General features: G+C 40.0%; 5 protein-coding genes across 5 annotated transcripts; 2 read left to right on the top strand and 3 right to left on the bottom strand.

Moving 5' to 3' along the window:
• Positions 1-1,646: 1,646 nt before the first annotated feature.
• LOC116736901 (dnaJ homolog subfamily B member 9-like) lies at positions 1,647-4,657 on the bottom strand. Its single transcript, XM_032589771.1, has 3 exons — positions 4,551-4,657; positions 3,990-4,230; positions 1,647-2,992 (listed from the first exon to the last, which is right to left on the bottom strand). The coding sequence occupies exons 2-3, from the start codon at positions 4,225-4,227 to the stop codon at positions 2,502-2,504; spliced, it is 729 nt and encodes a 242-aa protein (XP_032445662.1). The 5' UTR covers positions 4,228-4,230; positions 4,551-4,657; the 3' UTR covers positions 1,647-2,501.
• Positions 4,647-8,579, top strand: LOC116736899 (THAP domain-containing protein 5). Its single transcript, XM_032589769.1, has 3 exons — positions 4,647-5,664; positions 6,081-6,267; positions 6,428-8,579. The coding sequence occupies exons 1-3, from the start codon at positions 5,582-5,584 to the stop codon at positions 7,133-7,135; spliced, it is 978 nt and encodes a 325-aa protein (XP_032445660.1). The 5' UTR covers positions 4,647-5,581; the 3' UTR covers positions 7,136-8,579.
• Positions 8,580-9,858: 1,279 nt separating this feature from the next.
• Positions 9,859-14,990, bottom strand: avpr2l (arginine vasopressin receptor 2, like). The gene is made up of 2 exons (XM_032589770.1): positions 11,758-14,990; positions 9,859-10,880 (listed from the first exon to the last, which is right to left on the bottom strand). The coding sequence occupies exons 1-2, from the start codon at positions 12,575-12,577 to the stop codon at positions 10,801-10,803; spliced, it is 900 nt and encodes a 299-aa protein (XP_032445661.1). The 5' UTR covers positions 12,578-14,990; the 3' UTR covers positions 9,859-10,800.
• A 1,567-nt stretch (positions 14,991-16,557) lies between these two features.
• Positions 16,558-26,136, top strand: pnpla8 (patatin-like phospholipase domain containing 8). The gene is made up of 10 exons (XM_032589731.1): positions 16,558-16,736; positions 18,130-19,220; positions 19,548-19,697; positions 19,792-19,943; positions 20,511-20,605; positions 20,692-20,863; positions 20,968-21,025; positions 21,213-21,407; positions 23,341-23,536; positions 24,677-26,136. The coding sequence occupies exons 2-10, from the start codon at positions 18,315-18,317 to the stop codon at positions 24,949-24,951; spliced, it is 2,199 nt and encodes a 732-aa protein (XP_032445622.1). The 5' UTR covers positions 16,558-16,736; positions 18,130-18,314; the 3' UTR covers positions 24,952-26,136.
• Positions 16,743-18,120, bottom strand: akap14 (A-kinase anchoring protein 14). The gene is made up of 2 exons (XM_032589732.1): positions 16,985-18,120; positions 16,743-16,954 (listed from the first exon to the last, which is right to left on the bottom strand). Exon 1 carries the CDS (start codon positions 17,531-17,533, stop codon positions 17,045-17,047), a length of 489 nt encoding a protein of 162 aa, XP_032445623.1. The 5' UTR covers positions 17,534-18,120; the 3' UTR covers positions 16,743-16,954; positions 16,985-17,044.
• Positions 26,137-27,060: the final 924 nt, after the last annotated feature.

Below are 27,060 nucleotides of genomic sequence, written 5' to 3'. Positions count from 1 at the left end.
ACTTTTCCTTCTCTAATGTCCCCTCCCACTTAGTTGATTAAGAAAACAGAGAAACCTATGGTAAACTGCTCTAATGTTCCCTTAGTAAACATGCTCTGATCTGAATACAGAAGAGCATAGAAAGTTCTCAATTAACTACTATTCTATCGTCTTTGTCTGCAAAGAAAATATCATAAAGCATAACTTATTTTAAATGCTTTATGTGAATAGCTGCACATTTAATATGCATGTCTTAAAAGTCTTAACTGGGACATTTGCAAAGCATTGCTTGAGAAAACAATGATAGGTTTCCTTCTGCTGCCGCTATCCCCCAAGCATCCTGGTGCCAGCGACCCCCAAAGTTCCTGTTCAGTAATTAAAAAATCCAGGGTGGGACCCAGCACCTTAACGTTCCTGATTGATACATATGAATATAAATACGCCCGGCTCTCTAAAATATCGTTGGTTTCAACATTTCCTCCTGGTTTTCTTCTGTTGGCTGTTTTGCGTATTCCTCCAGGGTTTCTTCTTTGTGGGACATCCTTGGTTTTGTCTGCCACCCTTGATTTCATCCTGTCCTGCTTGACTTTCAGAGCTACAATTTCTTTATTCAGCTCTTCATTCTCCCTCTCAAGCCACTCCAGTACTTTTGACTTTTCTTTCATTGTTGCCTGTGTCTGTTCCAGTATCACATTTAATCTTAACATGGTACCATGATCGCATTTCAATGCCTGAATTGTTGACCTTGCTTCCTCCAATTCAATATTAAGTCTCCTAATCTGTTTTTTGTAATACTCGTTGGAATTTACAAGGATGTTATTCTCAGCTTGCCAGCTCATTGCGTTGTCAAGGCGCTCGAGTTTTATCTTCAGGCTTTCCACAGTCTTTTGCTCATTTTCTTTGTGCAGCTTCCCGTGGCTCTTCTGCAAACTGTCTATTTTGGTCAACAAGAAATCTTTCTCTGCCACCTTTGCTTTCTTGGTCAAACCTTAAACTGCAAATGAATGAATTTCTCTGTGGAATCTGGGAATACAGACATCTTCCCATAACAGCATAAATTGTGCTTCTATGTTGTTGTGGATAAAGTCACACACCGATTCTGCCAAAAAGCATCAACAAAGGGACAGTGCCAAAACAAGTGGACAACAGTTTAAGGATATGAAATCACAAAACGTACAATTTACATCAAATTCTTTCTTGAATATAGAGTTGTCGTAAAAGGATAAGTGCAAACATCTGCGATAGCTTTTCATTTTAAGTGGGTAGGATATTCTGATGAAGGAAGTGATATTTTTGTTTTTGTCGTGTAAATTGTTCCAGTGCTACGCTAAGCATAACTTCTAAGCTTCCACTTCAGTCTCGTCACATAAAGGAATGAGTGATAAGAAAGGATAATATTTAACATTAACACATAGCTGGTCTTACTGACAACTATTGTGAGTAGTCCCTAACATTAATATGATCAGGCAGAATGTAATCATATATACACATACAGTATGTATTATTGTTATAAAGGCTGAGCCAAGAAGATTTATGTCTGTATCAAACAAGTAGCCCTTCGTGTTACTCTGGACCCGTGAAGTAGCTCCCAGTCTCAAAAAGGTTGGTGACCCCTGGTCTACACAGTGAGTTCCTAATTTAGTCACAGAGGGAAGAAAAGACAATTCTTTGATCTTTCATGTTTTAATTTCTTTCCAAACATTTTGCAGTCAACACACACACTTACCACACACACACACACATACACACAGTGCAGATGTAAGACAATGACATTTGCAGGGCACCGTCTTTGAATCATAGGCAACATGAAGAGCAAAGGTGCCAAGTATTGCACATTCTTATCAGTTTGGGAAACTTAACCTGTCAGACCATCCAGCTTGACTGAAAAACGAGCGGACGAAGCAATAAATTGTCTGCGTCTCCGTTTCACAGGATTTATTGTGGGACTGATGTTAATTCCTGACCCTGACTGAGTGATAGGAGATGCATCTCTGCAGGAAGAAACTTAAACTTCAAATGAGGTAACTGTTGACGACGGCCAGCCTGCACGCATTCCAGCTACATTTCCTGGAAGAGAAATTTGTTGTCGTTTCAAAGTTAGAAAGCAAAGTGGCCTGATTAGCTGCTGAATCAAAGATTGCCTTCGAGAACTCTTATTGCCTTCCTGCCCTCGACGGAAAACAAGCTTTTATTGTTTAAACGTAGGCCGTACCTGAGTGTCGGAACCGTACAGTCATAATAAACCGAAACAAACACAACAAACAAGGAAAGCTGAATAAAGGGGAGGTTTTTGAATGGTCCTAAGACTTATTCCCGTGCTATAATCAAAAAGGTGGATTTGTTATTGCTTCAGAATAGCCACTAATTTGACCAGCTTGGATATTTGCTGGGAAAAAAACACTAAGAGTTACAAAAGCCACACCAAGTGATAAATTAGCATTCAATTCGATTTCAACACCGCAACTAAAAATTGTGCAGCGTCCCAACATTTTTTTTTTTTCTTTTAAATCCTTCATCTCGTCTCAGGAGCAGTCGGTGAAGGTGGTCACCATGTTCCCCCTGCGCTGAGTCACCGTCCTGCAGTGCTGCTTCGCCGAGCCTTGAAATCTGCTCTCGGTCCTGGAAGTGTGGGTGTTGAAGGAGAACATTTTCTCCAAGTCCTCGAACATGTCGTCGAACATTCCTCCGCCGAAGCTCCCCTGCTGGAAGCTTCTCCGCTGCCGGTTCATCGCCTCCTTGTGAGCCTGGAAGTGGCTGTCAAAGTGTCTCTTTTGGTGCGACTGATGATGCGAGTGGAAGTGGTGCTGGTGTTGTTGACCGAACGGGTCAAAGTCTTTGAAGATGTCATTGAAATTGAAGTTGAAGGACTGGTAGTGCTGCCTGAAGTTGTAGTCGTCGCCGCTGCCGCCTGCTCTACTTCCTCTACCTCCTTGGTAAGCTTCTCCCGATGAGGCAGAGTGGCCAAACTGGTCATACTCTCGCCGCCTCTTATCATCCGATAACGTTTCATAAGCTAAAAGAAGCAAATATATGTAAAGTAAGCATCAGTATTTTAATATCAATACACAGTAGAGCATCCAAAAAGAGTTTATTGTAATTAAGCTCTGATGCACATCATGTGTTGGACACAGCAAGTGGGAGGACAAGACTGCTATTGTCAGATGAGGTCAAGATTGAAATGTGATGTCACATCCTGAGAACACCACTGCCTGGTGAAATGTCTTTCTTTAGCAAGGGCAGGGGAGGATAAACTATGAAGTTTGTAATGTAAAAAAGAAAAGACTTTTAACATTGTGAATAATTTTAAAAGGTGCTCTAAAGTTCAATAAAAGCCATGGAAAAAAACTGGGAATACCTTAGCTTAAAATGTAGATGACTTGTATGAACAAAATAATTAATAAGAAGATAATAGATAATAAAAGAAATAATATCTTTTCTGAAAAGATTTAATCCTGTCTCATACTAATAATGTACAAATTAAAGACTTGTAAATAAAAGCTCATTCTTCTTGACTGGAATTTCACTGAATGATCAGTACGAATTAATTAACTTTCCTACATTGTGTCTGAACTAATGTCAGTTTTTGCACATTTCCTGTTTCAAAATATCAAAAGTTTCCAGATAAAGATGATTTGGTCACCTTCCCCCCCCACCCCCCGGCAATTTGTTCATGTAAATGTACAAATATTTACTGTAAATTTAATCTGCACCACTTTTGGAAAAAAATAAGAATGCTTTTTAATTTAACTGCATGTCTCTATTCCAAACATAGTAAAGACACCAAAAGTAAACTCCCTTCCTACCATGAAGGAGGAAATTCAAAACACAGCAGAGTAGTGGCATAAAAATTACTTTTAAAGAAACTTGTCGAGCTGAATGTGACAATTTAAGTCAATTTTCACAACAGGAGGAGCGTATTTTAAAGTACCAGACAAACACTTTACAGACCAACTTGTAAACAAAACACTTCCTTGACGTAATAGAAAAACTATGATGAATCACTGGCGTACCTTCTGCTATTTCTCTGAACTTCGCCTCTGCGCCTGCGCCCTTGTTTCTGTCAGGGTGATACTTCAGAGCCAGTTTATGGAAAGCCTTCTTGATCTGGCGCTCCGCGGCATCTCTGGGCACCCCCAGGATCTCGTAGTAGTCTCTCTTAGCCAGGATGAACTCCGAGATGAGAAGAATGTGAACTGCGAGGAGCAGCGTCGACTGCGCCGTGGCCATACCGACAGTTTTAACACCCATTAGCTATAAAAGCAGAACGTATACCAGATATATAACGTTTAGAATAAACACTGAAGTTCAGAATTGGATAACAGAAAATTAACGCAGGTAAAACGTTGCTTAACGGCTTTTTTTTTTTTTTTTTTTCCAGCTTGCTGTTTCAACAGAGCCGTCAAGCTGATGATGGAAACTCTCTGGAACCGACTAGAAACTTTCGATCAGTTTTTAGCAGTAACAAACCTTATTACAAAAACATTTCTCTATTTTCAGTCACAAATAAGCCCCTTGTACATTAGAAACCGTTATTATTTTTTTTTTTTTTTTACAGAAATCCGAACAGTTACCTGCAGAAGAACTGATGAACAGCCTTGTGGATTCTTCTCGTCACCCGCCAACAGCTCCAGCTGATGCGAAACGAAACCCAGCAGCTGTTGACGACAAGCATTCTTCAGCCTCAACAACACGACTCGCATTCCTATTGGTCCGTTACTGAACACACTGACTCTGAAGGCTGTGATTGGTGGGGATTTTGCGCACGTGGAAGCTTGAGGACCGAGAGCAGTGGACTAGACTCAGAGGAGTCTGACAAAGAGTAGCGGTATGAAAAGATAATTACAGGTATTTTGCTTCCGTGTTCGGGTTCCGTTGCTAATTTTAGATTAGATAAAGTCGAACATCTTATTTGACAGACTATATATTTTAATTTTATTTAGCTTATATCTGTAATGTTCCTAAGCCTTTTGCTCTAAATATGTTGTTGAATAAAACTCTGACGCTTATAATCTTTTTCTTGCTAGATGTTGTGCAGCACCCTTTCTCCCTTCCGTGCAGCATTAGACAACTAATATATTTTCTTTCTTTAAGCCCTTTTTTATTTTGTCGCATTTGCTTGGATTTTTCAATCCGTATTTTTACATGTACATTTTTTAATGCTCATCTGTTGAGCAACTATGCGGTGGGTACGCACGATTTGTCAACCGGCGAGGCAGGAACTAGGCTTGCCGGAGGATTGTAGTTCGCTGACAATTTCAAATTCCGCTTCAACTGGAGAATACGCATACCCGTTCAAGAGGCGCCGATGTCTACGTCATTTTCAAAAAAAATTTATCTGTCAACTTTTTAATTCGTAGCAACAAATAGATATATATTCTCTGCACGTTTCCCCTCCATTTAAGAAACTCCTTCAACTCCACTCCAATCATCACCCCGGCTGATTGTGAAGGATTCAACCCAAAGTGTTGGCTAAATAAATAAATAAACGTCACCTCCGCCATTCGGACAGCATACCGGAAGTGGACTTTTTCGACATTTTTCACGTTAAAAATATCCTTAAACGTGTTGTGTCAAGGTATTTTCATGCGGCTTCACAGAGGAGATGCCACGATACTGCGCAGAAAAGCTTTGCCGAAACCGTGGAGGGACTTCATCAAAACAAGACAAGAAAATCAGCTTTTACCCGTAAGTTATTCTGTTTGCATAGTTTTTTTCTCAGCTATTTCAATTAGGCTTTTACCATCACCGTTATAAATTGCTTATAGTGACGATACGGCAGTGCCATGTTTGTGCTAGATTGAAATAAACTACTAGTAGTAACGGAGTTGCTTGCTATTGCTCATCTTTAAAGCTACATGCCAAACCTTTCTCTGTCATACCTGATAAGAATATAATAGATCATATTGGTATAACATGCGATCAGTTTCTGGATTTGTTTTGTTATTTTAAGTTAAAGTGTCATTTGGTCAAAATGAACTTATGAAAGGGGGGAAAGGTGTATAGTGTGTTTAACTGTCTAAGAGGCTCAGTTCAGTTTCAGAATTCACAATAATCTTTCATTCAGGTTAATTAATGTCCTTGGTTGTTCTCCTTCTGCATAGTTTTCCCTTGCAGGACAAGACCAGGCTCCAAAAATGGGTAAACAACATGAGGCGGGAGGAGTGGACCCCAAGTCGGCATCAGTATCTCTGCAGCGAGCACTTCACAGAGGACTGCTTTGATATTCGCTGGGGTATCCGGTATCTGAAGAATACAGCTATTCCCACCCTTTTTCCCTCTGTTGAGAATGTATGTAGTAACCTCCATGAAAAAAAAATGTTTAAAGAAAATTTGTTTGAGTTTACAGATGTTTTAACACTGCAGCTATATTTTTTTTCTATCCTAAATCCACAGCAGATACATGTGTTGTATTGCTGTGAATTAACTGCAGTACTCTTTTTCATCCAAGGAATGTGAGAACAAGGTTACCCTTCAGAGAAATCCTAAAGGCACATCCCCGTCACAGGCTGAGGACTTTGAGTTTGATACCAGTAGGATGCCTCTCATTTTGAGGAAAATGTGCCCACCTGTTAAAGAACAGTCCGCGACGCTGCTCAAAGTCCCTGTCTTCCAACAAACATTGATCACTTCTCAGTCAAGTCTACCTGAGACGCACACTACTGTCTGCGAGGTAACGAGTAACAGTGGAGTTTCAGCAATGCCCTGCCGCACACCGCCGTTGCGCTCCGAAGAGCAAACTGACTCGATTGTGACCGTGTTGTGCTGCGAGACACTTGGCCCTCACGCCAGCGATGAGGAACATGCACATTGCGCTACTTTTGCAGCAGACCAGAGCCAGACTTTTCGTTTTGTGCCTGTGGAACTGATTAGAGACAAATCTCTGGGGAGTTTTGCAGAGGAGACCGAGCCCAGCGACAGGGAGCGCGTTTTGGTTCACGAGCACTCGTACTGCAGACAGGACACTGACAAAGACGAGTTGTGGAGTAAGATCCTGAGTCTGCACACAAAGATCTTGGAACTGGACCGTAGAGAGGAGAGCACCGTGGCTAAAATCCACACTTTAGAGAATGAGATTTCACTCCTGAAGAGGGATGGGGCAGTTTTTAAAGAGAAGCAGAAAATTTTAGAAGATTATATATCATCTGTTTTACTCTGATCTTTAGACATCTGACTTGTGTTATTATTGCCTTTTCTGTAGCTAATTTTGGTCAGTTATTTGTCTTGGGTGAAACAGCTTCTGTAACATGCTGCTATAGATGCAGGTCTGATGATGTCCACGTGGTGGCACTGTGGTCATTTTCATTGCTTAACAGCTGTACAGGCCTATTGGACAAATTAGAATATTTTTGAAAAGTCCATTTATTTCAAGAACATTATCGCTTAGTAAAACATTATATAGTAATAATTACACAGAGATGGATGTTTTAAAGCCTTTATTTCTGTTAATTATGCTGAAATTTAAAATTAAAATATAATATGAGACCAATTTTGTTTAAAAACATTTTTAATATAAAAATGTAGTCATAATGAAAAATATGCTTTATACCTGCTTAATGTTGTCAATTTTAAAAACGTACTTTTATCCTGACAAATGAGCTTTATCAGGACGCATATTCTAATTTATTCATGTATCTATATTTTTAAATGTGAACTGCACATTTCACTTTTTCTCCGAATGGTCCTAAATTTCATTTTACAACCTGACACCAATCTACAAGATGGTTTAAATTCATTTTAGCTACTCAGCTTCATAATCCTCCCCAGACTGTAGTCATCAATTTGTCAGGCTTTCCGTGTGGTGGTGAAAACTATTCATTTCACCACTTTTCACTTCTCTGTGACTATCAATCATAATAAAATAGAGTATGGAGAAATGTAAAAATGTTTTCCACACTTTTATTCCTTTCTAGTCACCATGGTGACCACCATTTCACTTCTTTCTTCATCTACCACATCGAGTCTCGAGCATCGTAGGAATAGTTGTCTTGAAAATCATGACCTCATGCACTTACAAAGGTTTTGATGGGCCGATGGGATCTGAAATATTTGTAGATTGTACAGGTGTTAATTCCTTAATTGCTTACTTCCGTTAACTGTACATTTAAGTTAAGTTGTCTCTTTATGTTAAACTTGTTAATCAAGTAATTTGGAAGCCAAGAAAGCTGCGGAAATTTGATATGAAAAATCTCGCTTTTTCTGGCCCAATTTTTGGGAACATCATTTTTTATGGAACAGCCAATGTATCACTTATCAATTGACCACAGTGGTATTCTACCATTTTTTAATAATACAACTGCTGTGACAAGTTGTTATAAAAACTAGTTAAAAGAATGAATTTATTTTGATTTTTTTTTTTCTCTTGCATGTTTTTCTCAAAGTTTAAGACCCAGGTGTCTATAAATCCGGTATAAATACTCTTACTTGTCACATTGCATCTGCTCAATTAGCAGTCACTAGTGTGCCCCCAAGTGTCTGCCTAACACTTTGGAAATTTGAATAATTGATGCCCACAAAGCATGACAAGGCCATAAGAAGATAGCGAGGCTTTCCCAGGAAGCAGCTTCCGCCTGTTTGCAATTCAATTAGGTAGAAAAATAAATTTTAAAAAAAACAGCTAACAGGATGGGCTGAGGTCAAGCTGAGGTCTTGGAAAACTTGGGAAAACTTTTGACGGAAGAAATTGCAAGTAGGATCACAGCTAATCAAAAACCTGGATTGAATATATTGACAGCCATGTCTGCTGTAATGACATCTTTTAGGATGCATCATAAAAGTTTTTTGGGTTTTTTTTCCCTGCATCCTTCACTTAAAATTTAGCTTCAAACATTTGCAAGTGGGCTTCAAAATGAGGCCGATGTGCATCAATGCTAAAGGGGTGAACACTGCCCGACAAAGGACGTCGCATCATCTGTCACTACTATGCTTTCATATTCTGGCCTTTTTGAAAGAAATCGCTGTATTCCTTTAAACATGGGCATCTCAGAAAGCACCCTCTTTCTCCTCCCATTAAGTCTGTAGTGATGGTTGTATTCAATGCAATTACATGAGCACAAACCTGCAGCAGGATTTATCTCCCACTTCTCCACCCTCGGGCTTTGAGTTAGTCACAGTTGTATTTTGGCTGCATCAGATAGCTAATCTTATTTGAAGCAGATATAAAACAAAGTGCCACAGGCTCTCAGGTTGCACTGAGAACATTCTTATCTTTCTTTTTTCTTCTTTTTTTTACCTGACGTGAAAATCAGCATGTGCTTCGAAATGGGCATGTCTCCTTTCTGTGTTGTCTTGATGGGAATTTCCACGGCAAATTAGATCATTTATATTGTGACACAGACGCGCCATACGCGCTAATGGCCACGTGCTGTTGACGGGCTGCTGCAAATTGGCAGACATGGATGGGCTTGTGAGGTGCAAGGGAAAACAACACGAGGCAAACTATTGCGCTATAGGCTTTGCTGGAATGGAAAAGAGAACGTAATTCATATTCAAAATGGCAATAAAGTCAGTCTGGTGAAGTGTGCAGCTGCAGGAAAAGAAGTCGTCATGCCTACGTTGTAACCAAAATTTAAGTTTTTCCCACAAAAGGAGAACCATTTATGTCGGAAGTTCAATCATACTGTGGGGTATGTAGGTTTAAGAAACTCTGACTCATAATTATGCCTAATTTGACTTCAGAAAAATGCAGATCTTTGCCTTGGTTAAACAGACAGTAAACCTTTCACACAAAACATTTTGAAGTAGGTTAGAAGTAACAATGTATGTCAGGAATTTCCAGAAAGAAGTCAAAAGGAACTTCCTGATGGCTACAATAAACGCTTCTCAATTACTCTGTACATGTTAATGGTGACATTATCTGCATTCATATTTGTGGTCTTTTTGTCCAACAAACTTCTTTTTTTTTGTGAAAGTGATGAATGTTGTCCCGTGAATACTTGAAGAGGAAGGACGATCTGAAAGCAAAAACTTTCAAAGCTCACGTTCCTCCGCTGTTTTTATATGCAGGGATGACGTAAACACAGTTTAACGCTAATGCTAAGAATGTATGTGACGTCACTTAATTTAGGGGCCAACCATAGCAAAACATACAAACTGGCTAAAATCCTCACAGAAATAAATCTTAGGTTTTCTAGTAATCATGAAAGATGTTGAGAATATCAATTATTTAATAGCGTATTGTCTTGACCCAGTCAAAGTCTGAATGGTGTTTTCTAGCTGAAAGCGCTTACTTGACTTCATTTTGGTATGAAACACTGAAAAAAGTAAGAAATACCTTGCTTCACCTGGGAAAAACTGAAATTAAAATACATTTGCAAAGTCAACTTTCTAGACGCGACAATTTATTTTCAATTATGTCTGAAAACTGAATTTTAACATGCCAGTTTCTACTGCCAGCCTCCACATGTTCTGTTTACCCATAGCTACACACCGACAGGAATAAACCCCCCCCCCCGAATGTTTGTCTCTGATTGCTCATTTCTGTTTTATCTTGGTCCAGCAGGAGACAATCCTCCATGCAGTCACTGCTTCTGAAAAGATAAAGCCTGTTTGAATATATTTGTCTTCCGTTAATTTGCCGGTTTCCCCGCAGTCTGCTAAATACACACCTCTCTCTTTTGCACAAAGGAGCGAGAGGATATTTTTCGCCAACAGAGAACACAAACAGATGTGCCTTTCTTCCTCAAAGTCTTCTCCATGCGATTCAAAAAAAAAGGATCGCTTCACCTCAGTCCTCACAGGTGGGAACCTGTAGAAATCCTGTTAACTATTTCTCGTTTTCTTATGATGTTCAATTGAGAGTTTTTTGGGTTTTTTTTTTTTTTCTCAGCTGTAGTAGAGATATATCCAAGGGTTTGTGCAGCTGTTGAGACTGGCGAGCAGCATGATAATTGAAAATATGGGACCTGCAAGACAAGAAAAAAAAGAATAAATGTGATGAAACACCGATGTCATACTCACAACCTGGGAGTCTTTATGCACTTGCTGCAGGTCGTCTTCCTGTTTGATGTAAGGACAAGCATGTGGTAGCTACTACAGGCACTAGAACATTCTTAAAAGATTATTTAAATCACATAATAATAAAAGTAATGTATATAGAAGTAATGTATAGATTCATTACGCAGGGATTTCATTCAGCAGTTTCTTAGACAGTTTGAATATTACATAAGATCAATAAGATATTTTAAAACAGAAATGTCATGTTTATGGAGAAGTCTGCTGATTTGACAGTTATCCAGCTGGCACCGCTCATCACAGAGAGAAAGCCTCAAAAAGTGCTAAAGAAGCCCACCTTTGCACACTACTGCAACTAAGCACACTCATGTAAAATTGAGTGGAAGAAAAACGTGCACTAGCAATATCTATTTTTGGAACTGCAGCTTAGAGAGAATGAATCCAGGTCGCACACCAGGACTGCCACTTTCCTTGAGTTTAGCCACTTCTGAACCAGGAAATTTGAGCACTTAATGCTTCCATTATGCTCACAATGACATTTATCATTCAATATGCAACGAATCTGTAAATATATTCTTTCATTTAAATTACTGAAATAAATTTGTTTCCTCTAAAATGAATATTTTTGGTACCTTAACATGATTTCAAGAAGCGTCTTTCAGCAGAAGTGAGAGAAATTCCGTTTTCAAAAGTCCTAGAAATGTTACGTTCAGCTACGTATTTAAGTTGCATGCGTAAAACAAACGTAAGTGAACAGTGCACTCAAGACGGGCTCTAGCCCAGGGGCCCACATCCTGCATCCAGCCCCGCTGAAACCCTGAAACCAACCTTGCGTAGGCGCGCTGCTCGGGCTCCACGCCGACCACAGCTGCACGACAAAAAAGGGGCTCCAGCACACCGTGTACGCCATTATAATCACAAAAGTCATTTTCACCGTCTTGAGCATTGCGCTGGAGACCCCCTTCGTGCCTGCGCGCCCCGACTGCAGAGCCTTCCTCTTCATGTTGAAGTAGATTGTTGTGCATATCCTCATCTGGCAAAACAACAAGATGACCGCGGGCAGCGCGAACACTGCCAGAGTGATCCAGCTGATGTAGATCCTGCTCCCCCAGGGCTCGACGAACGTCGCCCAGCAGTCATACAGGTTCGCCTCCACCTCCTGGAGGGAGAAGATGAAGAGCTGCGGGGAGCTGAAGACGAGGGAGATGAGCCACGCTGCGCCTATGGAGATGTACCTCCTGAAGGAGCCCTCCAGGAAGGAGACCATGGGCTTGCAAACAGCGTGGTAGCGGTCAATGGCCATGGCCACAATCATGTAGGCGGAGGCGAACATCCCGACCACCTGCAAGTACTTCACGAGGCGGCAGAGGAAGTCCGTCCCGCGGAACCTGTGCGTAATTTCCATGGAAAGCTGCGGCAAGACTTGGAAGAAAGCCACCACCAGATCCGCTAGACACAGGTGCAAGAGGAAAAGCTGGGTCCGCGAGTTCCTCTTCCTCCTCTTACACAGGGTGACTAAGAAGAAAAGGTTGCCACATGTGGCAAACACAAAAATTAACCCCAGAACTCCGGCTCTGAGGAGCGCAAAACGGACGGCTTCGTCTTCATCTGCTGCCACCGCAGGACTACTGCTGCTGCTGGGATCCATTTAGACGGAGAAAAAAAAATGTATATCGTTCCCGAGTGGCTTGAAATCAGTAACCTCTTTTTTTTAAAAATTGGACTTTGCCTTTTTGGCGCAGCACAAACGAAACGCGTCGCAGGTGTCAGCGGTGACTGTGAGAAGAGAAGAGAGGAGGGGGGCTGAAGTATGACTAATGTCAGTGTTATCGCTAATACAACACACACACTGACATAAATGTTTAAAATCATCACGATTTACTTGAGAGCAACAAACATTATTTAACCATCTACAAAAACGTCCATATTTATAGAATGTATTTCATTGGGATTGTGTGATAAACACAAAGTAGTGTATAATTAAGTGGAAGGAAAAACAAAATACATGCTTTTGTCTTTGTCAGCTTTGCACATCTAGACACAGAATTTATGTAGCTTGGATGGAAGGCAGCATAAATGTGAATTCTTGCCTGACATTCTCTGTTCGATTTCATTCAGAACTTTGACTGGACCATTCTTACACATGAACACCCTCTGATCTACACCGCTCTTTGTGCAGCCCTGCTGTAAGGTGAACCTTTGCCCGGGTTTGAAGTGTTTTGCAGGTTTTATTCTCTGTATTCACCTGAATCCATCTTCACCAACAGCTACTGAGAAGCTCCCCTGTCCCTGCTGAACAAAATCTTCCCCACAGAGTGATGGTGCACTTATCTGCAAACTGATCCTCTTATCTCTTTCTTTCAGCAGTGGCTCTTTACTTGTTAAGTGCAATTGGTTTGTATGTACAGAGTGTAAAAGTGGGCAAATACCAGTGTTTTGTTCGCGTCGTAACATTTTTGAATACTTTTTCTCCTCCTTTACAGTAACACACAACATGGTGTTTGTTTCATATGAAATCCCCCTCTCTTTCTCTCTTTCTTTATTCCAGATCACTCCTGATCATTAGCGAGCCAGCAAAGTGGATTTAAAATTGGCCAGATCCATAAAAGCCTTTTGCATTCAGCCTTCAAGGAGACTGACTGCAACTTGCTGTTTATTTAGCAGCATATAATGAAATCTTTTTACTCTCCTCCTCTCAGTAAGTGGCAGCTCGGCCATTTTATTTGCATCCAAAGGGGCGACTGAGTGAGAGTCTGTCGAATCATAGTAATGGCGTGTGGGTTTGTTGGCTTTAATTGCGCTTGAGGTTATCAGAAAAGTTCTGATGTTGACGTTCAGAACTCTTTGATAGAAATTCATAGAAAACGTCAGTCAGTCTTCTATTATAAGGCACATTTGCCCAAATGTCAGACTTTAAAAAAAAAAAAAATCACTCTTAAAAGCTTGAAAGCTGAAGAAAATATAGATAATTATGACCCTTGAGCGACAGAGAGTTAGCTTTTCCATTAAAGAAATGCTTGATTAGAGAGTTCCATTAAAGAGTCATCTGGGATCTAGTCTTAATCTGTTTTGATTAGACGGCTAAAAGTCTTGATTTACTTGAACATTTCAACCAAGTGAGCTTTTGTCGTTTTGTGCCAGCTTTACTGAGAAGCTTATGAAACTCAATTCAGTCCCTCCCCAGTATGGAGCAGTGACTCTCCACTCATGACAAATGACTCTTAATCTGTACTCTATTTCATGGCAGGTTGATGTTGTGAATGAAGATTTTGCATTTCTCTCTCTCTTTCTCTCTTCCTTGCATTGGTTTTCTCCTCTCTTGTTTACTTTTGGTAAGATTTTAGTTTCTAAGAACTTATCTCAAGCTCTGCTTTTTCTCTGAAAACCAATAAATCAAATAGCTTTTTCACGAGCTATTCACACACCACACGCCGCTTTTACAGACGGGAGTGTCTTTTCGGAGAATCAATCTCCGCAATTTTCTAAAACAGATATTTTTGTTTTTGAAAAAAACAAAAAAGAAGTAAATTGATAAGCAGAAATGTTTTAGGAATTTGCTTCTCGAACAGCGTGTGCTCAGTCTTTACATCTACCTGTCCCTGGCAATTTATCTGCGCAAGTCTCTCAAGTTAGGAAGAAAATGCATCAAACAGAAGGTCATGCAAAATGAGTAACACCTCAGAAATCTTACAGCAGTTTCCTGTTTCATGCCAAGTACAATAAATCATTATGTGTAATTTTGAGCTTTAGAATGAGCATTTTGTTCCTACTGCTGCTTATTTTCTGGGTTATTCTGTTTCATTTATTTTCTTTCTTGCCTTGTACGTATTATAACCCACAGAGATCACAACTTCTTCTTATTCTTAGTTTAAAATATAGATTCCATTGGATAATGTGGATCATATTATCCAATATTAACAAAGGGATGGACAAGGACCAGGAAAAAAAAATCAGTGGAAAGAATTTGTGATGACATTAAGCTCTAATTGTGAGAATATGAATTATTTCTATTTTATGAAGCTTAAACATTGTGTCCATGCTTGGTTTATCCTAATTTTCAATACCTTATTTCTCATAATTAAGGAAGCAAATAAAGAATTTCAATGCTTAAAAACATATAGTTTTAAAAATGGTTGATTTCAGCATTTTTTTTTTAGCTGCATATACTGTATGTAATTTAAAATTTTTTCTAGGGCTACCAAATGTCATACTTTATTTTTTTTTCTGTACTGCTTGATAATGTATTATTTTTAAAGCATTTTCAATTACATTCCATTCCCTTTCTACCAATTTGTGAAATCTAAATTATATACAAAATTATGTTATATTAAATCTATTATAATTTGTAAGTGAAACTGGTGTGTTTACGTACAATTATTATTACATTAAAAATGCAATGACACTTTTTAAATGAATTTGACCTGATAATTAGTTCTGCTTTTTTCCATATGAACGAAAAAGCAATAAATCTTTATATATTTCAGTCTACATCTATTGGCATTTAGAAAACATACCTTCAAAAGAACCAGCTCCAGTTCATTCTCTCCTCTATAGAGATTTGCTCAAATACCATTTATTCATAACTAGCTGGTATAATCTATGCTGACCTGATTTCTTATGGTATACTAAATCACAAAACTGCGCTTCCACTTTGGACAGTAATGCGTGTTTGATGCAATGCAATGTTGCGGCACAACAGCACAGTTGAATAGGTTTTGAGATTGACGATATGGTTCAAAGCGAGCCAGGCCTTCTTGTCCAACATCAGTGTTTGGCCTCACCAATGCACTTATAGAAGAAGAAGAAGAACAACAACAAAAACATGAACCCATTCTTAAACCTTGTGGAAAGCCTTCCAAACGTTATGGATTAAGAATAACATATCATTGGAGTTTATATGCGTGTAAGGCAAATACTTTGGTTGTTAGGTTTTTAAACTGCATTTAAAAAAAAAAAATGTGTTGAAATTAACAGCCAAAAAGGCAGAGAAGATTCCTAGTACACGACTATGGCCTATAGAGTATGGTAATAGTCAGATCTTTACTTTACATGAAATTTACTTTGTAAATTGTAAATATCCAAAATTTATGAGAAGTATTCCTTTGACATTCACAGAAATGAATTGAACCATTTCAGAGTTCAATTCATTGACTCAACAGGTAACCCCAAAACATAAAAAATTAACAAAATACGTAAACAAAACACATTAGAAAATGAATAAATTTTTACTGATTGCGTTTATTTACTATATTGAATACGTAGAACGGCTTCATTTGAAATGTTTAAATCCAACACTTTTTCTAATATTTGCTGTTACTTTTATTTGAAGTATTCCAATTTTAAGGTTAAAAGCTAAATGAAGCAATAAGATTCTCATATTTTGGTGTGCACTGAATCTTTAAAGCGATTATATTTTCTGGTTTTCTTTAAATTTTTCTATACACTAGGAAGTGGAGACGACATTGTACATTATATCCACAAATATCAACAAAAGAAGGTATCCTATCCAATACTGGCTGTAATACATTTTTTGTAGCAATTCTAAAATTTTCCACACTAATTCTAAAATTTTCTAGCTTCAGTATTTTATGCCATTCCTTTAAATGAATCGTCATTGCTGTGGCCATTTTTGTTTCATTTCCCTCCAGGGCTGTAGGTGGCAGTAATGTCTACTTTATCTGGCTCCCTTAAAGTAGAGCAGCATTCCGTTTCCTGTTTATCTTTCACGACTAGCTTAGGTGGAGGCAGAAAGTTCTAGCTCTGCAATCAATGAAATATTTCAGAAAACCCTCTTTAGGTTTCACGAGGTAAGAAGAAAGTTTATATACACATTTTTAACCAGAACAGTTTCACTCGCCGACACAGACTCTTACGGTTATGTTGCTATTCAGTATGCTTTAGTTGGTAAGCCAACACGTCCTTTAACTGAGCTGCCTCTGAACGAGCTCTCAATCGCCAGGGCGTTGTTACAGTTTTACCTAACATAGGTGTGTTTTTAACAGGTGTGCGGTCGTTTCAGCTGAGACTTAAAAAAAAACAAAAAAAAAACAGAAGCCCAAAGTCCATACACAGGGCCTGTTATATAACTGAATGTTATATATGGTGGCCATCTGATTTATGACTCCATCATTCTCTGGAATAAAGCCTTGGTTTCGGTAATGTCGGTCAACCACTTCTCGCTGAACTTGCTCCTCCCCGGAGTGTGTATGAGCCGCCTGGACTCGAGTATGAAGCGGACCTCCACCGGCGCTTCGGGCTCGGTTTTCGATATTTCCATCGCGAAGTAGATGTTGACCCTGTCCTCTATTGGTTTTCTGGCCGTAGGGGCCATGAAAATGGCCCTGTAGAGGTGGATCTTAAAGTCATCGTCCAGTTCCGGGCGGAGATAGTCCACGTTGTAGACCCAAACGGGCTTGATATCCCAGGTTTTAATATATGCCTCAATCCTAAAGTACCCCTCTCCGATGGTGAAGTCTCTGCATAAGCCCCACACAGTGCTGTCCATCATACTGGGCGGGGGGTTTTCAAGTTCCTCCTTTAACTGTCTCTCAAACCGCAATGATTTTACAAGCAAGGAGAGCTCAGCTGCCTCGTTTCGCTCCATCTTGTCGTTGCGGTCTTGTTGTACTGGAGGTTTCTATGGTTACTGAAGAAGGATAAGTCAAATACAGCCATCTAGTGGCGACCTGCTGCTGTAACATTAATACTCAGTGTAGAACACGTCTCCCTCTGCTGACTTCTTTATGTAACAACAATACAAGTATATGAACTATTTAGATGTAAACTTACTTTTCTTTTTTTTTTTTTTTTTTTTTACAACAATTAATTTCTAAATGTGGAACTCATTTATTATATAGATGCATCACACAACTTGTTTTTTGTTTTCTATTAAGTTCGGTGACTATGGGGTGTTGGACACTGGGTTGATCGGGCGGCCCGAGTTCGACTCCCGCCCTTGGTTCCTTTACCTCCGCATTTCTTTTTTGCTTTTTTTCCTTGCGTATTTCCTGTTGGATTACTGGGAAATAAATTGCACTAGAGCCGAGAATTGTTTTAAAAAGTTTGGTTATTATAATTGAGTGATTAATAAAGGTTTTACTTTTTGAATTGTCAAGAGGCACCAATACTGTAGAAAATAGAATCATCTGGTGGCTTATTGGTGTAACAACAATAATAAAATGTTCTTTTTTTTTCTTACAGGAAGTGAAGGCTACCAGAAACTTTCAGTGCAAATCATTTTTTCCTTTTAGAAATGGAGCTAAAGCAACCATAGATCACGGAAGACAAACCTGCCAGGATGCCGGATCATTTCAAACAAATATTTTAGCCTCTGCTCTTTTCCCCAGTCTCTTCTCCGCTAATGTTCCCAGCGGGTCGTCAGACGCATGTCACGGCTCAGGTCCACAATCGACAGCGTCACCAAGGCAGTGGGAGGCACGGACCTCATCTCCAGGTTCTCCCGCTTCAAACCTGGCGGTGCCGCAGCCAACGGTGCCCTCTCTGAGAAAACGCCACTCAAAGCTGAGACCTTCAGTGCTAGAGACACCTCTTCTGGAGGAATGAAGGAAAAGGCAGGTGGGACAAATGGAGCAGTGGAGGAGGCAGATGAGCAGAGGGAGCAAGTTGCAGAGAAGCCTTTCGTTGCCCAAACAAAGTCACCGTCCACCTCGGCTTCAGCAGCAAACGCAGCCGCTCTGAGCTCCACCTCAACTGTGGCAAAGCAAACCAGGCAGCTGTTTCACCCAACAGCTCTGTCCACGAACATGGACGAGACGTACAAGACTCTGTCCAACCACATCAACAGTTACTTTGGTCCAAACGCACCGGGAGAAGATGGAGAGAACAGGCAGCATCTTTCTGAGCCCGTTCCGCATGTCACCACCCTGAGAACAACGGAACCCATTCCTGTTTTGTCTCCAGTCTCAGAGACCAAGAGTACCGAAGCGCCCGCTACCTCTCCACCCTCAGAAAAACCCAGTCCGGCCGAAGAGACCACCGCCACTGCTACCCAAGCTGGTGAGAGCACAGCCGTGTCTGTCTCCCCCAAAAAAGGTTTCACCCACTACCTGTCGTACCCTCGGCCCAGCGTCCAGGCCTTCGTTGGTAGCTACATCGCGCCCCTTGTTCCCAAGTTTCGAGGCGATCCAAAAAAAGCGGCGGTTGACAAGGAGAAGTCTACCGCAGACGGTTTAGCTGAACCTACAGTGGACAAAGCAGTGGAGAAGATTGAGGGTGAAGAGGAAAAAGCTGAAAAGGCAAAGCGGCAGCAGCTGCTAAGTCAAAGGGAAAAGGTAGAGTTATTGCAAAAAAATTTTTTGTCATGTGTCAAACAAAATTGCAACGCCTGTTAAAGTCTTTTGGGTTATGTCTACCAGGTTGCACATCTACAGGGGGATATATTTTCTCTCTTTTTTTGTTATGTAGCTGGCGATATGTTTAATATTTTCTTTCCACTTCTGGTTCTCAGACTCAGGTCTTTTGAAGCCTTTTATAGGTTTTCCCAGCATTTAATCTGCAGCTTTTTCTTGTTAAACAAAAAGCATTCACAGCATGATGCTGCCATCCCCATGTCTCACAGTGGTGTTTATTTTATTTTTTTTTCCTGATTTGTCTGTCAGATAATAGCCAGAGTGAGCGTGGACAACAGGACCAGAGCCCTGGTGAAGGGTCTGCAGAGGGTCTCCGACGTGGAGCTCCTCACCACTCGAGTGGAGGAGCTCAGTTTTCACCTCCTGGAGTTTCCCGAGACCCGGGGCGTGGCAGTCAAGGTCAGCTTGGACACACATCTTTCTAACGATTCCTGCAGTTTGCTTCACTGCCACATGGTTGTTGGGTTTACATTCTTATCACTGTGTCTTTTAGGAGAACCTGTTGCCGTGCTTGCTGCGACTGCGCCAGGCCAGGGACCTTTCCCTTCAGGCGGCTGTTAGGGAATCTCTGGCGCTGGTTGGCTACACAGACCCGGTCAAAGGCAGAGGAATTAGGGTGCTGGCCATAGATGGAGGAGGCACAAGGTACAACTCTTTATTTTTTTGAAATAGAAAAGCGTGGATGCTTTATGCGACAGATGCCCATATTGTGAATCTGAAGATACACGCTGCAACCTTTTGAATATTTTGTGAAAACAGTTACTCTGTTGCTTTATTCAACATCAAATGCTAATGAAACACATTTCAAAGCCTTTTAAATTATAGGACATGTACTATAAAAAGTCTTTTGGTGTCAGAAAACTGAAAATGGCTCATCATTTGATGTTTTAACCAAAACTTGTAGCCTAATTAACACATACACCAAACAAACCTAATGTCATTTTCATTTCAGTGGACAGACATAAATTCTAGCCTATAGTAGTAGACAGAGTACAATCCTATTGGGAAATTAGGCTGTATAAACAGAAGCATTAACATTTAATTTTAGCTGTGCAATAAAAACCTTTTTGAACATGTTTTTTTTTTTTTTTGTTACAGCTGGGAAATTTTTAAAGAGGCAATTAGCTGTTGCTCTCTGTATGTTGGTTTAATAATAAAAAAGCTGACATTTGTTATGCTTCTAAAATGTAAAGTTTGTATTTGGGTTTGCAGAGGACTGCTGGCCCTCCAGACTCTTCATAAGCTGCAAGACCTGACTGGAAAACGCATCCATCAGCTGTTCGACTACATCTGCGGAGTCAGCACTGGTATGCTTTGCTCGCTTTTTAGAGCCACTATTTGATCGAGCTAACACTTATTAACTGCTTCTAATTAATTTTTTTTTTTCCTACAGGCGCCATTTTGGCTTTCATGCTGGGGATTTTCCAGATCCCCTTAGAAGAGTGCGAGGATATGTACAGAAAGCTGGGCTCGGACATCTTCAAACAGAACGTCATCGTTGGAACTGTGAAGATGGGCTGGAGCCACGCGTTCTACGACAGCGAGATGTGGGAAAGCATCCTCAAGTTAGTCTCTTTCTGTCCAACTACTCTTTACAGTTTGTGGATCATTCTTAGCTGGAATAGCTTATATGCTGTCTTTGTTTAGTGATCTCTTATTTTTCCTGTAGGGAACGTATGGGTGAGGGACGCATGATTGAGAGTGCAAGGGACCCACACTGCCCCAAAGTAAGTTTTTTTTTAGTTTTTTTTTTTTAGTAAATATAGATTTTATTATTATTTTATTTCTTAAAACTAGTAGTAATACATTTACGTATTTTTTTGAATTTCTAACGTTTTTTCTGTAACTAAGGTGGGATTGGTGTCTTTTTTTTTGATTTCCAAAATCCTCCTAAGTTTTGTGTTTGTCCACTAGGTGGCAGCGGTGAGCACCATTGTCAACAGAGGTTTGCCTCTGAAGGCCTACGTATTCAGGAACTACAGGCTCATGCCCGGAGTGAGGTCCCACTACCTTGGAGACTGCAAACACAAGATGTGGCAGGCCATCCGGGCCTCGTCTGCCGCCCCCGGATACTTCCAGGAATTTGTTCTGGGAAAAGACCTCCATCAGGTACCGGACTGATAAATGGGTTGGCAAGGTCCAGTTCAGCCAAATTCGGTTCAGCTTAGGCTCGGAAGTTTAAGAAGAAGTGGTACAATTGCATAGAACTCAATTGAAAAAATGATGTACAGAAAAGTATCTCAGTAATGGCTTTCAATTGTAATATTGCAGACTTGTAGTTGACTTCAAAGGGATGCAGTCTAGTTCTGCTAGAATTTCCTTTGATTACTTCCACTTCACTCAGTGTCACTTTGATTAATGACCGTCTTAGTTAAGGGACAGCAGCACCATGTGTTGCATTGGCTTTGATGTGGGCCAAGGAGTTCAATTTTACCCGTTCGGATTTTCACAGAATAGTTTTTTTTTTATTGCGATTAAATCCGTGCAGGTTCTGGATTAAAGGTGTCTGAGCAGGAATACTTTCAGTTTTTCATTTGCAAATCGAAAACTGTCGAATTTTCCTTCCTCTTCCCATTAAAACAATGAAGTTTTGGGGTTTTAACATGACAGATTGTAAAAAAAAAAAAATTCAATGCGGGATGAATCCTTTTTATAAGGCTCACTTTATTTTTCCTCCTACCTCTTTAGTCTTTTTAGTCAGAGTATGTTTGTGCCTTCAGGGAGCTGCCCAAACAGACTGGTATTATTCTATAAAGTTTGATTATTAGGCCAGATATCTTTAGCCTCTCCTATCAGAGAGCAATTAGGCTGGAGGCTTAGCTTCTTTTTGATAACCTACTTAAGCTAAATTAGCTTGGTCCCCATTGCTCTGCTGTTTCCTACAGCAGATGCTGGTATGGCTGGCCTCTGATTGTGTTTCGGTCAATAAAAGATCCTAATCTCTCGGTTTGCCTTCATCTTTTCCAAGAAGCAAGAAGTACAACATCTGGCCTTGTGGTTTCCTTTACGTCAAATCCCGTCCCGTCAATTCCCATCTGCACGTATCGAATCCTTATGTTCGTCCTGTTTGCATGGTCGTGCCCTCGTCTCCAGCAAGCTCAGGGAACGACAGCAAGCAAGAAAAGATGGAGAGAGATTTGTCATCCACATTCACTGTGGAGCAGTGCAGGTTGAGCTTACATTACCACCCACGGGTCTGACTCCTACTCTAGTTTTCAGTACCTAGCGGAGGTATTTCACAGGAAAATCATGCCAAAATACCCACACTGGAGAGGCGCACACACTCACTGATACAGTTTCTGATACAGAAATTGATATAAATCTGCTAAAATTGCTAGGATTTGCTGTAGAGATTTAGACTTTTAGTTTTAGCTGGGATTAATGTTCTTTTTTAAGACTGTTCACCATCACAAAAGCATCAACACATAAAACATTTTGGGCTAACGCAGACTGAAACAAAGACCTCCAGTTCTCTGACAGACTTCCACATCACCTTCAGAGTCATTGAAGTAATCTTTCCTCCTGCAGTGCAGAGGAAGATAAGCAACCACAGTCTTAGTCACTATCTGACTCTGGATCAGAAGTACGTCGGGGCTCGGGAAAGGTCTCGGCACGGATTCGGGGGGAGGAACTGAGATAAAGTCAAAGTGCTAAATCTTTCCTGCCATTTATTCAAACAGTTTGTCCTTATTTTTTGTTTCGCTCCACAGTTTCTTCCATAACATACAGTCACTTTGTATTACTGTGAGACAGTTTAATTCACAAATCAAGCTGAATTCAGAGTAACACAGCTGTGTGACTCAGTATATAGGTCATGTCTTTCTTATTTTAGTTTCAGGGAGCTTGTTTACTTCTGGGTAAACTGATTTTTTATTTTTTTGCCAGAGTAGCACATCTCTAACCCAAAGCTGTGTGGCTCAGTGACAGCCTGTCTACTTCACCTCATTTATCCTGAGAAATCTGTCACCAGGACTATATTTAAACTACGCATCCAAGCCCCCCCCCACATTCTTTACCTTAATCTCTCCCACTGTCACTTAAGGACGGAGGACTCCTCATCAACAACCCCACGGCTCTGGCCATTCACGAGTGCAAGTGCCTGTGGCCGAACGCACCCCTGGAGTGCGTGTTGTCTCTGGGGACGGGACGGTACGAGACCGTGGGCACGAACAGCACGAACTACACGAGCTTGAAGACCAAGCTGACTCACGTCATCAGCAGTGCCACGGATACGGAAGGTAAGATGTGTATGGCGGGGAAAAGGGACTAGAGCTGCTACCCAGTGATGTCTTTTCTTCTACCAACAAATGAAGAACATCAGTAGGTAATAGAACAAGTTTCCACCGACAGGATTTCACCAAATACAAAAATTCCAAAGGGGGAAAAGAAAACATTGTTTGCGTGTGATTAGGTTGATGACATCACAAGAGGCAGTAGAACTGAGCTGATCTGCAGGCGTCGGTTAAAAACCTATGGCGATCGAGTTGCGGTTGAAGTTGGGCACGTGTTGAATACCGATATCAGCGACTCTCAACATGTCTTTTTACTTTCTGTCCAGAGTCGCACATTCAATTTAAAATTCTTGAATCTAAAATTAATGCCTTAAAATGTCTTAAATTAATTTCTGAAAAATGCTAATTTTCCTTAAATTTGTTAATCAGAGGTCTTAAATTTTGTCATGGCAGAACTATTTCATCATGTATGTTCTATGACTTTGTCAACCTAAAGTTTGAGTCGCCCCCGTACATATTCATTGTGTTTTGTGACTTGAGGAAGTTGAGGCTACCGCTAACTAGCTGCTAGTATACCCTTCATAGCTAGTCGTTAGAATTTTTTTTTTACATCCAGCAAGTGGAAATGTAACGCCAGTTTATCATCATTTGTACCTTTTCGTTGCGATACAGGTCTTAAATTTTATTCATGATGGACTTGAAGTCTTAAATGTGAGTTGGTGAAACTTGCAGAAACTCTGTGTTCGCTCTTTTGCTCAATTGAGTTTTCCAATTGGATTTTATTATTAAGCCCAAATGAGTTTGCTAAATAATAATTTTCCTAAATAATGAATGTGTCTCTAATCATCCAAACTGTTATAATTTTTCTTTATTAAAAATTTTGTCTCTGAGGGTCTTGTTAATATTCTACATTTGGACAAGCTCTCTCTTTTTTCTCCTTTTACCCCATGTGATGTCACCAGACATGTTTGCAGCTCAAAAGTTGCTTTTGCATTGCATATTTTATCTTTGAAATATCATTTTAACCCACTACAAAACCTGACCATAGAGCGCTGTTCTGTAGGTGCCAGACCGCATCTAAAGTGGGTTTTACTGATTTCACAGCAGAGTGTGGGTTCTGGCTTTAACGTGAACTTTCAATTTCAGAGGTGCACACCATGCTGGACGCCCTGCTGCCACCGGACACCTACTTCCGCTTCAACCCCCACATGAGCGAGGACGTGCCGCTGAACGAGAACCGCCAGGAAAAGCTGAACCTCCTCAAAGGCGAAGGGGATCGCTACCTCGAGCGCAACGAGGCCAAGCTGAAGAAGGCGGCCAGCGTGTTGGGCCAGCGGAAGGGCACCATCCAGAAGCTGGCCGAGTGGGCCAAGCTGAAGGCCGACATGTACGAGGGAATCCCCTTCGTGTCCAAACTGTAAGTTTTTAAGGTAATGAGGGGCAGGAGGAAAAAAAAAAAGCATTTCTGGCACACTCTTATTTGGAATTAGATTCATTCCTAAACGTTTACATGGGCTAATGATGATATTAACCCAGCGCTAAAAACTGTTTATTTATTACAATAATGAGATGAAAGAAGTGGAGTTAAATAATGTGTTATATAATTTTATTTTTTTTGTTTAAAGGAATATGTGTGATAGACACAATATTATGGCTGATGTAAGATTAAAAAAAAATTATGCATTTCTAAAAAAAAAAAAAAAAAAATAGAAAACCATGTACAAGTATGAGTTGACTTGATTTTGAACATTGAAAATGTAAATAACTTACTTGTGTGAGACTCATGTTCGTGGCCTGATATGTGGCTGTGTGTCGTGTTAATTTGAACATGTGAAACAAATGCCTGAAAATAGAGCTGCACCGATCAGTCAGAACTTTTTTTCTCGTGTATTAAATGGATGACGTCCCGCTATTTACATTCTAAAGATGCGTTGACCTACTGCTTGCGCTTAATTCATATAAAAAATTCAAGGAATTGGGGAAATTTTCCATTTCCTATACAATTCAAAACTTCTACCTCGGTCGCAGGAACTGCAGAACGTTTACCTTTCATGTGAAGGTCAGTTAGGGAAATAAATTATGAGAAAGTCGGACCTCAAAGAAAACTGAAAATTGGTATCGGCAATGAACTGTCTGATAGGTGCATCTCTACCTGTAAGTGATGTTTGCTTGCGTCCATGGTAACTTGAATAGATTAGGGTGTAAAGGATATGTGATTGCACAATGGGAACTGAAATAGGACTGCCTATTACTAACACTGTACAAAAGTAAAACAAGAAAACTTGTGCACTTTGTAGGATAACCTTTCTTTTATCCTAGGGAGAAAATGTATCACTGTTTGAAACAATCATGAATGTCTTTAAGTTCCTCTTTGTAGATTTTAGGAAGAAAATGAAACAACTACATTCGCTGGCCTAATTCTAAATTTTTTCAAAGCATGCTTATTCTGCTTAAAGCATTGACTTTTGGGCCTTTCGTATTGTGAGCATGTTTAACACGATGAGAATCAACTTGCTGTGATTCCTTCTTCCTCTGCTCCTTAATGGAATTTTAAAAAGATCCAAAATGTCACGAAATAATAAAAGTTGTTATTAAAACGCACTTGATTTCTCGTCTCATCTGAGTTGATGGCGCTCTCTGTGACAGTATCGCTTATTATGTTTGACACACTTTCGCACCGCACAATAAAATCGTCACTCAATGCTGATTGTCTTCCCGTGGTTAACTGACGTTTCTTTCAGCTGCAAATTCACTGCTTCACGTTTTGATCTCTCTAATTATTTTGGTGAAATTCTTTGACATCATATCAAGTCTTGCCCTCGTTGCTATAGTCACCAGGAGTAACCTGCCACCATGGATCATAACCACAACAACTGCCGATATTTAAAAGTGAAGGATCTTCTCTTATTCTTTCTTTTGTTTTTTTTGCATTATTTGAAAAGAAAACCTAAATGTTGAAGTAGCTACATCAGCCCTTTATGTAACTTTCTGTTGCAGCTAGCACTTGAAGTCCACAGTATTGCTTTAAAAAAATATATATATCAAAAGTTAAAACAAGTCACGTTGGTATGGGCACTTTTGCTTTTCTTTGGAAACTTGTAAATACAAATTTCAATGCAGTAACCCTAAAATACAGCCTATTGTCATACTGCACTAAGAGGATTCTGTCTATATCAATGAAAGCTCACTCACCTCAGCATTCTAAGTGCTCGCAGTACACTGCAAAGTCACTATGCCATTACACAGCAGCATATTATACATTTGACACCCTTCATCAAAACGTGCATGCATTTTATGAAGTTAATTTGTCTCATAAACACACAAACCTGATTTGAACCACAGGCTGCACTGCGTGGCAGGAATCTCCAAAGTGACTGTAACATTGTTTTATATCTTGGCTCAAATACATTTGAAATAAAATACATGATGTGGGTTTATGTAAATACCAATGGAAATGTCAATTTCTTTGTAGTAAAATGATTTAGTTTCATTCAATTTTAAGTGGCATTTATTTTTAGGAATAAATACCG

This window comes from Xiphophorus hellerii, chromosome 17 (assembly GCF_003331165.1).
Source record: "Xiphophorus hellerii strain 12219 chromosome 17, Xiphophorus_hellerii-4.1, whole genome shotgun sequence".
Classification (NCBI taxonomy): domain Eukaryota; kingdom Metazoa; phylum Chordata; class Actinopteri; order Cyprinodontiformes; family Poeciliidae; genus Xiphophorus; species Xiphophorus hellerii.
This window is presented reverse-complemented; position numbering and strand designations above follow the sequence as displayed.